The sequence below is a fragment of the Sceloporus occidentalis genome, unplaced genomic scaffold, assembly GCF_023333645.1.
Source record: "Sceloporus occidentalis isolate IW3139 unplaced genomic scaffold, rSceOcc1.0.p SCAF_1, whole genome shotgun sequence".
In the NCBI taxonomy this organism is placed as follows: Eukaryota; Metazoa; Chordata; class Lepidosauria; order Squamata; family Phrynosomatidae; genus Sceloporus; species Sceloporus occidentalis.
Window position 1 is genome coordinate 48,873,279 of NW_028316981.1, and position 14,372 is coordinate 48,887,650.

The window sequence follows — 14,372 nt, forward strand, 5'->3', positions numbered from 1 at the left end:
GCGCCCCGGGCAGAAACACGGTCTCCCTGTGAGGGAAGCACAAAGGTTCCGCCCGCTCCTTGGTTCCGCCTCTTTGCTCCTCACAGGTTCAGACTTCTTATGACTTCCCTACTAGCTTTAGTTTCTGTCGCTGCATCCTCACTGCTTCAGGAATAATAACCCAGTTTGAGCCACCCCTTTCACTGCCACGGCTCAGTGCTAGGGAATCCTGGGGATTGTAGTTTATTGTGGCACCAGAGCGTTCTGACACAAGGACTTCCAATTCCTTATACTAATGTTATTGTAATTTGTTTGGTGTTTATATGTGTTTATATATGTTATAGGTTGTATGCATATGTTGTGTATGTGGTATTTTATGTGATTGATTTTAGTTATTGTTTAAAAAAAGAACTACACTTCCCAGAATTCCCTAGAACTGAGCCAGGGCACTTAAAGTGATGTCAAGCCAGATTATTCCTGCAGTGCAGACACAGCCTTTAACTAATAAGTAGTTTGTTATGGCGACGACACAGCTTTCTGACAGAGAAGGCCAAATGTCTCACAAAACTACAGTTCCCAGAATCCCCTAGCATTTGTTTATTTATTTATAGTTAAAGACTGCGTCTGCACTGCAGGAATAATCCCGTTTAACTGCCCTTGTTCAATGCTATGGAATTCTGGGAAGTGTATTCTTTTCCCCCCTTTTTATAATAACTTTTATTTCCACTACAATCAATCACATAAAATACCACATATACAACATACACATGCAGCCTATAACACATACCAACATCAAACAATTACAATAACATTTCTATAGGGAATTGTAGTCCTGTGAGTCATTTGGCCTTCTCTGTCAGAGAGCTGTGTGGTGCCACAGCAAACTACAATTCCCAGGATCTCATAGCATTGAGCCATGGCAGTTAAAGAGGTGTCAAACTGGATTATTCCTACAGTGCAGATGCAGCCTCTAGTCTGGTTAAGGCTGGAGGGTCTTGATGTGGGTTGCTGGATCTTTCCCTGAAGGACCAGTGTGTTTTGGGGTGTTGTTGTTTATTATTATGTTTATTTTTAATTTTTTTCCTGTGTGTTCAAGCTGTTTCCGACTTATGGTGACCCTAAGGCCACCCTGTCAGAGGACTTTCTGGGGCTGAACGGGGAATTGAACCCTGGTCTCCAGAGTCACTCTCCATCATTTTAATTAACATGTAATTTTGGATATGATATAATTCATCCCTCCCCACTCCTTCTGGTGCATACACAAGTCAATCCCCAAACAACTCACAAGTTTGTCTCCAAATTAAAAGCCTAGCCATCGATAAATAGGATAACATAACATTGCCTCAGTTTCCTTTTACTTCCTTTGATGGGGAGGCTGAAGGTTAAAAAGTAATTTTCTTTAAGATGCTATTTAACAATTAATGGTTCCATAAAGGTTTTAAAGTAGATTTTGTGGACCCAAATCACTCCATCCAATGAACAACCCCTTCTGTACTTACTCCTATTCTGTATGCCATTTCCTCCCTAGGGAGTTTTTCTTCATAAGTCACTTTTTGAAACAATAATTGTCTCTTTCAGCTATTGATTGATCCAACAGGTTCTTTTCAAATAGCTGTGTATGGTAGAAGATACTTGGATGTAAATAAGATGTAATTTGTTTTGGTGAAAAACAAACATGATTTGGTAACTTCTTTAATACTTGCAGCTCCACTGGGCTAGCAAGGCTTTACATTTTCCCTCAGTGTTATTGACTTGAAAGACAACAAACAAAAAATATCTGTTTATTTGATAATGTTCGTAGACACTGAAGATGCGCTAATAATAGATTTCACGGTGTTTTTTCAGTTACTATTAAATACTTTCCGACTGAGCTTGTTTCTGACAGAAATGGAAATATCCAGTAACCTGATTTTTTTTTTAAGCTTTGTTCCTGTGAGGGTTTAACCTTGTACTGAATTTTTTAAACTACGAACAGTTGCTTTGATTTTATGTGGAGAACTGGATTTCTTAATCACCAACAAAGTGCCTGTTATTTAGTGTCTGTTTCAAAGAGTAAGGTTTATTTGTTGTCCATTGGTTGCTGGCAGTTAGTAGTTTCCAGCTACTAACACTACAATATCTTGCAAGAATATTCTTTTAGCAGGGACTGTGCAGAGGACCAGATAACCAATATGTAGATGTGAGGATTGTGTTTTGGATGCCAGAGTGCGCATATGATCCATTACTAGAGAGTCAAACTATGACTACAGGCAACACACAGTTATTTGGGAGTAAATCCTATTGAACGTAATGGAATTTTCTTCTGAGTTGTCATGCATATGATTATGTTGTTCTGCTGTAGACTCATTATGTGGCCTGGTGAAATTCTTTCAGCTTCTAATTGTCATTCCTACAATGAAAACACTTGAGAGGGGATGAAAATAATGTGAACCTCTAGATATTTGACCTCAGACCACAGCATTCCTCGCTATTGTTCTGGTTAGAGCTTCTGGGAGTAGCAATTCCATGACATCTGGATGTCCACATGATTTCCACCCCTGCACTAATGTTTTACCTGGTAATGATTGTGATGAATTTGCAAAATGCACTTAGCAAACGTTTGCAGACCTTTATGAACTTTCTGATTGTAAAATGGGATTCAAAACATCACAGTCATTTATTTCAGTGTCTTAAACTTTGTGGGATTAAGATGTACAGTAAATATTTTCTTAACAATCCATTTTGCATAAAAAGATAACTTCACTCTTCTGTATTGGACAATGAAGTGTTTAAAACAATGTATTAGTTTAAAATAGTTTTGTATGGCTTTTATATATAGGTATTTCAATGTAAACCAGTCTAGAGGTTATGAAGTCTGGCAGTATATCCAGCAAGGTGTAGTGGTTTGAGCATTAGACTACTATGACTCTGGAGATCAGAGTTCGATTCCTCACTGAGCCGTGGAAACCCACTGGTTGACCTTTTCTGTCAGCCCCAGAAAACCCTGTGATGGGCTTGCCTTCAGGTGGCCATAAGTCAGAAATGACTTGAAGTCACACAACAGCAACAAAGCATATAAATGCTATCAATAAAGTACCTCATATTAGGTAAATATTGGAAATAAAATGTTAATCCTTCAGACATTTCATCATATGTATAGCTGTTTGGAAATTATGGTTGTACATGGGTTTTGTGATTCAGAATTCGAAAGTGTTATGTGAACAGCATGTATGTAGTTTTGCGGTTGTTTGCCTTCCAAGTCATTTGTAACTTATGGATACCCTATCACAGGGTTTTCTTGGCAAGATTTCTTCAGAGGAGGTTTGTCATTGCCTTGCCCTGCCTTGCCCAAGGTCACTTGGTGAGTTTTCATGGCTGAACTGGGAATCAAACCCTGATCTTCAGAGTTGTAGTCCAACACTCAACCCACTATGCCATGCTGGCCTATAGCGGCTACTTCTAAGTTCAATGAATCTAAACCCAGCATGGTATAGTAGTGGTTTGAGCACTGGACTAGGACTCTGGAGACCAGGGTTTGAACCCACATTCGGCCATGGAAAACCACTGGGTGATCTTGGGCAAGTCACAGTTCCTGGGCCTCAGAGGATGGCAACAAAATTTGCCAAGAAAACTTAGGTTTGCCAAAGGTGTGCAACAAGAAGCTGCTGATTTATATTTAGAGGGAAACTGATCTTCAAAACAAATCCTCCTGGGCCTCTGTGGTGAGTGTTACCTTCAGCAGGTCAGCTACAGGGGTGGTGTGTTCTCCTTTCAACCTGGGCCGATTGGGTTGCAGTCACTGGGGTTATTGCAGCGTGTTTGCAAACACCTGCAGTCCTACTGCAGCAATAACCAGAGTAGCCACTGGGATGGATGGGAGCTGTTCCTCTGCCTGCTTTCCTCTTTTCCATCCCTTGTAACCTGAGAGGCTGCAGATGTCTGTCGCCAGGTGGCGCCCTCAGCTCAGCTGTAGCTCTGACTATTGGCTATATATATCCTATGAGAGCAGTGTAGGGGCTCAGCTTTTCCAGCGACTTCTAACCAGGGGAGGGGGGTAGGGAAGAGAAGAAGGGGGGGAACAGAGAGAGGAAAAACACTACCCCAGCCTCACTGTGTCCTTTCTGTCGCCATATTCTCCATGCAGATCTCCAGTAGCACACAGGACAGCAAGAAACTTCCAACTCTGCCTTGAAATCCACCCTGTTAAAAGCAGGCTGCAGAGAAGAAGAGGAGATCACCTTTCAAGGCCAGCTGATCCAAGATGACAAACATATCCTATCACATCTCCAACCTCCTGGAGAAGATGACATCCACCGACAAAGATTTTAGGTGGGCTCTGAGCTGGGGTGGAGGGATTGGAGGGGGGTGACAGGCAAGGTTTGTATCTGGGGGTGTGCCTTGAAAAGCCCTGTTTGGGAGGTTGTTTTTGTGGGCCTCCTTGTGCACTGCACACGTGCATGCTGTCTTGCAGACCTTTTATGGGGAGGGCATTTTGGGAGGAGGAGGAGGGGCAATGTTTTTAATAGAAAAGGAACCCAAGGAGGATGGGTGGCTGTGACTCCGCACCCAGGGTCCCTCCCCCTCCTTTAGTGTATTTTGGAGCAAGCCAATAAGACAGATCAGGGTGCAAGCTTCCAGGGTGGGGAAAGAGACAAGCCTACCTCCTAGGCTTTCTTTTGCGGCCCTTAGGATCACACATGATGTTAACCTTTTATGTTCCGCCTCCAAGATAGTAGAGATGCCCTGCTAGACAGCTGCAGTCAAGAGGAGGGAGAGAGAAAGACTCAGGAGGGGGGTGTCTCTTTCTATCAGCTGTTACCATCTTGGAAATGACAGGCCGCCTTTACTGTGTTGTTTCAGAAAAACACATGTGATCTCTCTTACTAATTCGTAAAGCTGGGGAATGACAGTCAGCAGGCATCAGTTTATCTCTTGTCTATGAAGTTAAACCCAATTAGAGTTTGGTGGGCCTATCAGAAAGGAGATGCATTTAATTGCATTTCAAATTTCAAAACAAGTGCTGTCAAATTATGTTGTATGTATCTGGGATGGATGGTTGAAGGAATCAGTCTAGGACCAAATCAAAGAGAAAAAAATTCCGCTACTGGATTTGTTAAAGTGGATTTGTAGGTCAATCCAGAAAACAAGCCTGAGTACAAAAGCTGATGTCACAGGATGATAACGAGAAGTAAATCCCTTTGATTTCAGTGGAGCCTATGGCCTAAACTGGCTTAATTCCAAGTGCTGTGATTCTATTTTATCCTATTTGTCGATTGGATTGCTACAGAATCACTTTCCTGTTATTTGAGAGACACAAAGTTATTTTTTTGCACATCACCACATAGAAATCTAACTGTATTTCAATAATTCTGCCAATTATAAGGTCAAATTCTATGCACTGATATTCTAGTAAATATCCCACAGGTGTCAGAAGGTGATGGAGCTCTGTGACAGCCTGATACTCTTTAGTGTATCTAAAACATTATACTTTGCCTAATTCCTTACACCTTTTTGGATCACAAAGCCTATGTTTTGTTTCCATCAGATACTTAGGCCTGAAGCAGACGGGCAAAAAGGACTGTGCCGGGACTGCACCGGCCCCAGTCACACCGGGACCCTAGTGACCACACAGTCTCAGTCCTAATGTGGGCTGCCACCATCCTGAACTATACTGCAGAAAGGAGCAGACTATACCTGCTCCTTTTGGCCCAGTTCTTCTTGCTTGGCATGGCATCAGTGCAGCTTCTTGCTGTGTTAGTCAAGGCATGTGTCATCTAAATACCATACCCCCAATGTGGCCCAAAGCCAGCATTTTTTTGCCCATGTGTTTTGGACCATAGAGAGATTGTAACAGCTCTGTTGGAGTTAGAGTTGAAAGAGACCTCAAGGGCCTTCCAGTCCAACCCGCTGCCATGCAGGAACTCATGATCAAAGCACCCTTGACAGATGGCCATCCAGCCTCTGTTTAAAAACCTCCAAAGAAGGAGACTCCACAATTCTCCATGTTCCACCATCGAACAGCTCTTACTATCAGGAATTTTTTCCCAATATTGAAGTGTAAACTCATTTCCTATAGTTTACATCCATTATTCCATATCCTAGTCTTTGGAGCTACAAAAAACAAGCTTACTCCATCCTCAATGTGACACCCTTTCAGGTATTTAAACAGGGCTGTCGTATCATCTCTTAACTGTCTCTTCTCCAGGCTAAACATACCCAGCTCCCCAAGTCTCCTCTCATAAGTCATGGTTTCCTGGCCCATCACCATTTTGGACATGCTCCAACTTGTCAACATCCTTTTGAATTGTGGTGGCCAGAACTGGAGATAATATTCCAGGTGAGGCTTGACCAAAGCAGAATAGAGTGACACTATTGCTTCCCTTGATCTAGACACTACTATTATTGATGGGAGCAGTTGGCCTATTAACTCCACTAGTTCCTTGACTCATGATTACTCAGTGGAATTGGCCTGTGGAATAATAATGCAAAGAACTTCAGTTTTTTGTTTAAAGGAGATTATGGACTGCCTGCCAACCATGTAAAATGCTAAAGTGCTAAAATGTAGTATAACGTACTAAAGTGCAATGGGCTGCATGGGGGCAGACACATTGAAACTTAGTGTAGAAAAGACAAGTCTGCCTAGTCAGTCAAAAGGCAGATCAGGAAATAGGGATTCAGCTTTTGCTGGATGGGGCTACACTCTCCTTGAAGATGCAGGTTTGCAGTTTGGGTGTACTCCTGGATTCGACCTTGAGCCTGGAAGCTCAAATTTTGGTAATAAACAGGAGTGCATTTGCACAATTAAAGCAGCAGTTGCACCCATTCCTTGAGATGTAAGATCTGGCTATGGTGGCACATGTGGCATGCCTTAGTTACAGCCCAGTTGGGTTACTGTACCACACTATACACGAGGCTGTCTTTAAAAGTGCTAGAAAACTTCAGCTGGTCCAAAGAGATGCAGCCAGATTGCTAACTGGGCTGGCTACAGAGAGCACACAACTGTCTTGTTGCAACAACTCCAGAGGCTTCTGGCCCATTTCCAGCCACAAGTCAAAGTACTGGTTTTGATGTATAAAGTCCTACATAGCTCAGGTCCAGGTTATTTGAAGGACTGTATTCTCCCTTACAAACATGCCCGTACAGTATTTTGAGATTTGCTGGAGAGGTCCTTCTTTCTGTCTCACCACACTCATAGGTACATCTGATGAGAACTTGAGAGAGGGCCTTCTCAGTGTCTTCCCCATGCCCCTCCCAAATTGGTTAGACTGGCACCCTGTCTACTCTCTTTTTGTAAACAGCTGCATTCTTTTCTGTTTCAGTAGGCTTTTGAGGACTGATTGTTACACAGGACGGGTCTTGTACAATGTACTGGATTATCAATTTGTTATTTTTGTTGTTCTCTTGTGCTTTTTATGTCATGTTTTTAACTGATTATACATTTTTGATAGTTTAATAATGTTTTAACTTTTGTATTTTGTGAATTTTAACTATGTTACTTTAAAACTGTTGTATACCACTTTGAATCTCAAACTGGGAAGAAGGCAGGATGATGATGACGACTGGACAATATGGTATATACCGTATATGCTTGGCTATACGTTGACATCATGTATAAATCGAGGGCAGGTTTGGGGGCCAAAATTATGGTGTGACCCATGGTTAAGTTGAGGATAACCATAGCAATAGCTATACCGCTATCAGTGCACTTAAGCACTCCCTAAGCAGTTTACAATGTGTAAGCCAATTGCCCCCAATAAGCTGGGTACTCATTTTAGCAACCTATGGAAGGATGCAAGGCTGAATTGACCCTGGAGCCCTACCTGGGACCAAGCTCACAACTTGTGGCTGTGAATGGCTGCAGCATTTAACCACTGTGCCACCAGGGCTCCTTAAAACTTAGGGGCAAGTAACAAAGGATGTAAAAGATGAAGCAATGAAAAATGATGCCTAAGAGCTTACAAAATTCCAGGAGGCATGACTGTGATCACCCTAAAGGCTGGATGGATGAGAGAGTAGGGGGAAGGGGGATGGTGCTGCTTTTAGATGCTCCCAGGATGGACTCTCTTCTCCACCACTCTGCTCGAAGAGGATGTTTCTTATATTTGATAAGAGTTAAAGTACAATACTTACATTTACTCATAGTTAAGCCGATCCAGGGTTTTCTAAGTCAATTTTTTTACTAAAAATTTCTGGACTTATACATGAGTATATACAGTATATCTTTAGGTCTGATATGCTTGATCTTCCTCCTGTGCTCAATTAATTCACTTCTTATAGTGTATGCAGTATATTTATAAATAACTGTGAGCTTCAGCTGGTTCAAAATGTGGTCACCAGATAGTTGATGGGCTGGTTAAGAGAACCTATAACTCCCATTTAACCAGAGCATCACTTTCTATGGTCTATTTCTGGGCACGATTCTAAGTGCTGGTTATAGCCTTTAAAGTTCTATATGACTGGGATCTGGGCTATGTGAAAGATTGTATTCTCCCTTACAAGCTTGCCTGGGCTTTGAGATTTGTGGAAGGGCCCCTTCTTTCAGTCTCACTGCCTTTGGAGGCACATTTGGTGAGGATGTGAGAGGAAAGTGCTAAACCAGGCTTGGTGCTGAACATTAAGAAAACAGAAATAATTGTACCTGTAATTGCTGAGTTGTACCTGTAATTGCTGAGATTTATTAAACACCTATATAGCATGCTTCCTCTCCCAGTCTGTTTCTTGTGAATTTCCAGGACTAGCAATTTTTTAAATCCATGTCTGGATGTGGGTTTGTTTTTTTCCCTGTCCCAGGAGTTTCCCAAAAAGACAGGTAAATTTCCAGTGTATTTCTTCCTCTCCAGATTGAATGTTTCTCCTCCCTCTCCTCTTTCTTTTACAGTTATAATGCCAAAATGGTATAGCATTTCAGCAGTATAACTGAATAAGTATATAGTATAAGCCGCTCTGATAGCCTTTAGGACTGAAGGGTGGAGTATAAATACCATAAATAAATTTTAAAAACTATAATAATTTTTTTTAAAAAAACCTAAGGGAGATATGCCCAACCCTGGATAGTCTTCACAGTGAGATCGGACTAGTTGTATTCAGGATGGTATGTTGGTGTTATACCTATGGCTCTAGGACAGGGCTGGGAATTGGAAACCATGCCTTATGAGGAGAGACTTAGGGAGATGGGTATGTTTAGCTTGGAGGAGAGACAGTTAAGAGGTGACATGACAGCCCCCTTTAGTATTTGAAGGGATGTCACATTGCAACTGGAGCAAGTTTTTTGTTGTTGTTGTTCCAGACAATAGGACCTGGAGCAGTGGATTCAAACTATAGGAAAAGAGATTCCAGCTCAACATTAGGAAGGACTTCCTGACGATAAGAGCTTTTGGACAGTGGAACACACTCCATCGGAGTGTGGTGGAGTCTTCTTCTTTGGAGGTTTTTAAACAGAGACTGGATGGCCATCTGTTGGGGGTGCTTTGATTATGAATTCCTGCATGGTAGGGGGTTGGACAGGATAGCCCTGGGGGTCTCTTCCATTATTCTATTAATTCTGCCACCCTTCAGATGCTGTTTGACTGCATCTCCCAGCATTCCTCACCATGAGCTAGGGCTGCTGGGAGTTGTAGTACAACATCATTTGAAGGTTCATATGATTCCCACACTGCTTTAGGATCTCTGTAGGAGAAAAGCAAGGATGCTCTGAGTTGTAGGTAAATCACTGGCTGTTCTTCTGTCACAAGGACTGAACAGCAAGCTGAGCTGCAAGTATAGTTAAGCTGTGACCTCTAGGAGCAGATATGTATAGAATTCAGTGGTTTACACAGGGAAAGTGGCTCTCTTAATGCTTTAAACTAAGGCCTTTCAAATAGTCTCTTATTTTTAGATAAGGAGGCTTTGCATTTATTTGACAGCCATCAAGTTATTACTTTGCTACTACTTGTGAAAGAGTTGATCTGATTTGTATTGTAGGTCTAGATTGCCATTTGCTTTATTACTTCCAGTAATTGAAAATGGATCACTGACTACCACATGATTAACCTAGTTCTGATTATTGTTCTTTTCAGGTTTATGGCTACCAATGACCTGATGATGGAACTGCAGAAAGATTCCATAAAGCTTGATGAAGACAGTGAGAAAAAAGTTGTGAAAATGCTTCTAAAATTGCTGGAGGACAAAAATGGGGAGGTGCAAAATCTGGCTGTCAAATGGTAAGGCCCCCTGCTTCGATCCTATGGGAAAGGCGGGGAAACACAAATAAAATGTATTATTATTATTATTATTATTATTATTATTACATCTGTCCTGGGAGAGGTCATGCATAATCATATCTGTGCTTTTGAATGCTTGCCTGCCTTTTTGTATGACTACTGGGATACCAGAAATGGCCATGTTAGCTGTGGGATTTGGGGAGTGGTAGTCTAAAAGACAACAACAACTATTACTAGTACTACTATTACTAATATTTCTTACCTGCCTCTACCCATGGATTGAGGTGGGGAACAGCAACAGATTAATATGATTCCAAGCTCTAGGAGAAACTAAAAGTATTGAGGTATAGCAGGGGAGAAAATAATGGGGCCAGATGCTGTTGGACTTCAATTCCAAGCATTCCTCACCATTGGCTGTGCTGTTGATGGTTAGTGGAAGATGCAGCATTGAGCAGGATTCCCAACCCTAAGGAACATTTAATTTTAGGGGCAGACTTTAGTGCTAAATACTTGGTCTTTTCTGACTGCGTCATCAGTGGGCTCTTCTTGGCTGAGAAGGTACATATTACAAGAATGGGCAATAGGAAGGACTTTGGATTGTCCTTGACTTACTGACTCCTAGTGTGGCCTTGAAAAGAATCTCCTATAATTATTGCAAATCAGAGCAGGGAAAGGCAAATGGAAGGAGAGGGCTGTGTATATTGGCATGTTAGAAGGAGAGGGATTTGTGTCCCAATTGATATCATCCTGAGCTCTGCTGGGAAGTGTTCTGTCTTTTCTGTGTGATTTTGTTAGTTCTTCTAATTCTTGCAGTTTGGGCCCTTTGGTGAGCAAAGTGAAAGAATATCAGGTGGAAACGATTGTTGATACATTATGTACGAACATGTTATCAGATAAAGAACAGCTCCGGGATATCTCAAGTATTGGACTGAAGACTGTAATTTCCGAGTTGCCGCCTCCATCTACAGGTTAGAAATGCCAATTCTTCTCTTAAGAGGATCAGGATGATCCTGCCTTTCCCTCCAGCCTATACAAGACAGGATAATACATGGTTCTTAATAGTTTTTTTTAGAATTTCTTTTCCAAATCCTGTCAGTTATTAGAAAAAAATGGATATCGTGAGCGAGTAGGGTTATTTCAAACATTGTTTTTAATGCAAAAAATGAAATGATTGGGATTGATACTGTGACAAAAGACACATTTCACTACTCATTGGTGAAACAAAAGTGGAAATAGTTCCAGTTAAGTCCAAAATTTTCAAATAAATGTTGACCTTACTCCAAAATATTAACTATGGGGAATTGGTTTACTAATGGCAGTGTTACTATCCATAGGGTCCTCCACTGTTTTAAGGGCAGTTGCCTTTGTCATGCTTTCTTGATCCATCCAGACAGAAGAACAGAGCTGATTTGAAGAGATGTATATTTGAAGAGATGTATTGGATGAAGTATACTCTTGGCTATGAGAGTTCATGCCCTAAGAAATGATACTGGCTGTGACCCTAACCTGTTTAGTTGGCATAACACAGAAGCAAAGTATGCACATTCTGGATTAGGGAACTTTTGCCTCACAGATCTGATTTGAGATTTGCCATTGGTCCGTGGAGCCTATCCCAAAAGCTTCATACTCATTCATCCCAGGTGAGAGAGGGATCCCTGATATCCAGAGATCCATGGATCCATGAATTATAGTGTAAGGACTTTACTTCCCCCCCCCTCTGTACAGGAAGGAGGAGGAAAGTCAAAAGTGCTCTCAGCCAGTATTTGCAGGCTTCAGCTGCTCCTCAACATTGGGCCTTAAGCAGTACTTACAAGCACTGTTTGAAGGTTCTTTGTTCCTTCTCCCTATTCTTCACATGAGAGAAGGGATAGAAGAGTGGAGGCAGGTCCTCCATGAGGTATGTAGGAATACAACTCTCCTAGTCTCCACCAGGTTTGGAGATCATGGGAACTGCAGTCTATCACACCTGGAAGGTACCAGGGCAAGGAAGGTTGATGTAGAAGCCATGCAGAATAAGTTATGCTCACCTCTGGGAGTGCATCTACCCTGTAGAAATAATGCAGTTTGACTTCACTTTAATTGCCATGGCTCCATCCTACTGGGATTTGTAGTTTTGTGAGGCACCAGCACACTTTGGCAGAGAAGGCTAAAGACTTTGTGACACAGCAAATCCCAGGATTCCATAGTATGGAGTTACAGCACTTAAAGTGGTGTCAAACTGCGTTGTTTCTACAGTGTAGATTCACCGTGGGTCACTTGATGTCCTACACAGTAACTTGTTTATCCAGCATGAGGAACAGACTTGGTGCTTTTTGGTACTTGGAAATGCACTCTAATATATCCTGTTCAATGAAGCCTTATCTGTATGCAGAAATAATACATTTGAAACCATTCCATAGCATTGCCATGGCCCAATGCTATAGAATTCTGGGATTTGTAGATTTGTGAGATATTCAGCCTTCTCTGTCAGAGAGCTCTGGTTCCTCAACAAACTACATTTTCTTCTGCTTTTAGGTTCTACCATGACAGCCAATGTGTGTAAAAAAATCACAGCTCAACTGACTGGAGCCATTGGGAAGCAAGAAGATGTGTCTGTGCAGCTTGAGGCTCTTGACATTTTGTCAGATATTTTGAGCAGGTATGGAGAAAGTTCCTTTTTAAGCAGCAGTGTAGCAGGTTGCATCTATTGGTCGCTATACAAAATGTTAAGGCTGGGATAGGGGGGCTTTTGCCCTCCCAAATATTTTGGGCCTCAGTGTCAGCTTCATCTAGCTTGTCCTGTGGTAATAGACTGTGGGAGTTATAAGCCAAACCACCTAGAAGACCAGGGTTTCCCCATCCCTGCTTAGAATTGTAGAATCCTAGAATTAGAAGATACCATAAGTGCCAAGTAGTCCGGCCCTCTGCCATGCTTCAAGGAATTGTAACTGTACAGAACATATCCTCTTGGAAGTCAGTACTATTGAATTTATTGGGCCGACTCCAAGGTAACTAGGTACAGGACTGCAGCTTAGAAAGCTGGTTTAACAGTGCAACTCTTAAACATTTTTACTCAGAGATAGGTCCCTCTGTAATCAGGCTTACAACCTAAGTAGTGTTTCACTGAATAAGGCTATGACGAAGGCTTGTGATCCTACAGGTGTGTTGAGCTCCAAATCCCATCAGATGTGGCCATCAAACCATTTGCAAGGGTTGATGGGAGTGGTGGTTCATCAACATCTGGGCAGAGCTTGTAATTCTGCTTGGTGGTGCAAAAATTATTGGGTGCTCTTGACTATGACACTAAATTTACAAGTTACGTTTGGTGGTAAAATAATAACAAGAGCAACAACAACAACAGATATTTATTACCTACTGGACTGAGGCAGGGAACAATAACAAGCCCAACATACAACACAGTTAAACAAGCATATGAAACCAATACATATTAAAAACAATCAATACTAACCTTAAAATTCATAATTTAAAAATCATCTGGATAAGCTTGCTAGAAGAGACAGGTGTTTAGTGTTGTTTTAAATTTGAGCAGCATATCTAAATGAACAAAAACTATATTTTTACCCAGCCTGTTGAGTTCTTGGTTACTATGGGAAATGAGCATGAATAGAAAGTGTAAATTCCACTTCTTTTGACAAGTTTCCTGCTAATAACAAATTCTGTTATTTTTTGAGCACCAAATGGAAGTGACACATATTTTTATTTTTAAAAAAATCTTTTAAAATATTTAATCTTAGAAAAAGATTCATAACTTCATTTTAATAAACTTGTTTCATAAGCAAATGTTTAATGTTTGGTATTTGTATTGTATATTGAGAAGTGAGGACAAAATGGTTTTCTTCATAACATTATGGTAGAGTGTATTATCTCTCATTAGAGGGTGCTTCCACTGATGGACCTTTCTTGTGTCCCTTGCCCATGGCTGCAGGTTGGGGGGGACTCTATATTCCTTCCATTCCTCCATCCTGAATTGCCTCCTTCCTCAGCTCACAAGTCCCAGGTTGGCTGTGCGCAAAAGGGCCATCATTGCCCTCGGCCACCTGGTCTTGACTTGCAATGGAAACATCTTTGCAGAGCTTATGGAGCACCTCTTGGCAGAACTGAAAAGAAACAACTCTACTTCTACTACAAGAACATACATACAGTGTATTGCTGGTATCAGCAGGCAGGCTGGACACCGTATAGGTAAGTCTTGCTGTTCAGATTTTAATTTTCCAG

At 41.5% G+C, this 14,372-nt stretch overlaps 1 protein-coding gene across 2 annotated transcripts in view; it reads left to right on the forward strand.

Moving 5' to 3' along the window:
• Positions 1–15: 15 nt before the first annotated feature.
• LOC149321373 (cullin-associated NEDD8-dissociated protein 1-like) overlaps positions 16–14,372 on the forward strand; it is a 29,025-nt gene continuing 14,668 nt past the window's right edge. The window contains exons 1-6 of one of the 2 annotated variants that reach the window (XM_089520551.1): positions 16–86; positions 4,103–4,287; positions 10,014–10,157; positions 10,971–11,125; positions 12,672–12,795; positions 14,083–14,339. In XM_089520551.1, coding sequence (XP_089376677.1) covers positions 4,220–4,287; positions 10,014–10,157; positions 10,971–11,125; positions 12,672–12,795; positions 14,083–14,339 — 748 coding nt within the window. In that variant the 5' untranslated portion in view covers positions 16–86; positions 4,103–4,219. Of the gene's footprint in view, positions 87–4,019; positions 4,288–10,013; positions 10,158–10,970; positions 11,126–12,671; positions 12,796–14,082; positions 14,340–14,372 lie in introns of those variants that run through there. The other variant, XM_089520541.1, reaches the window with a different exon arrangement.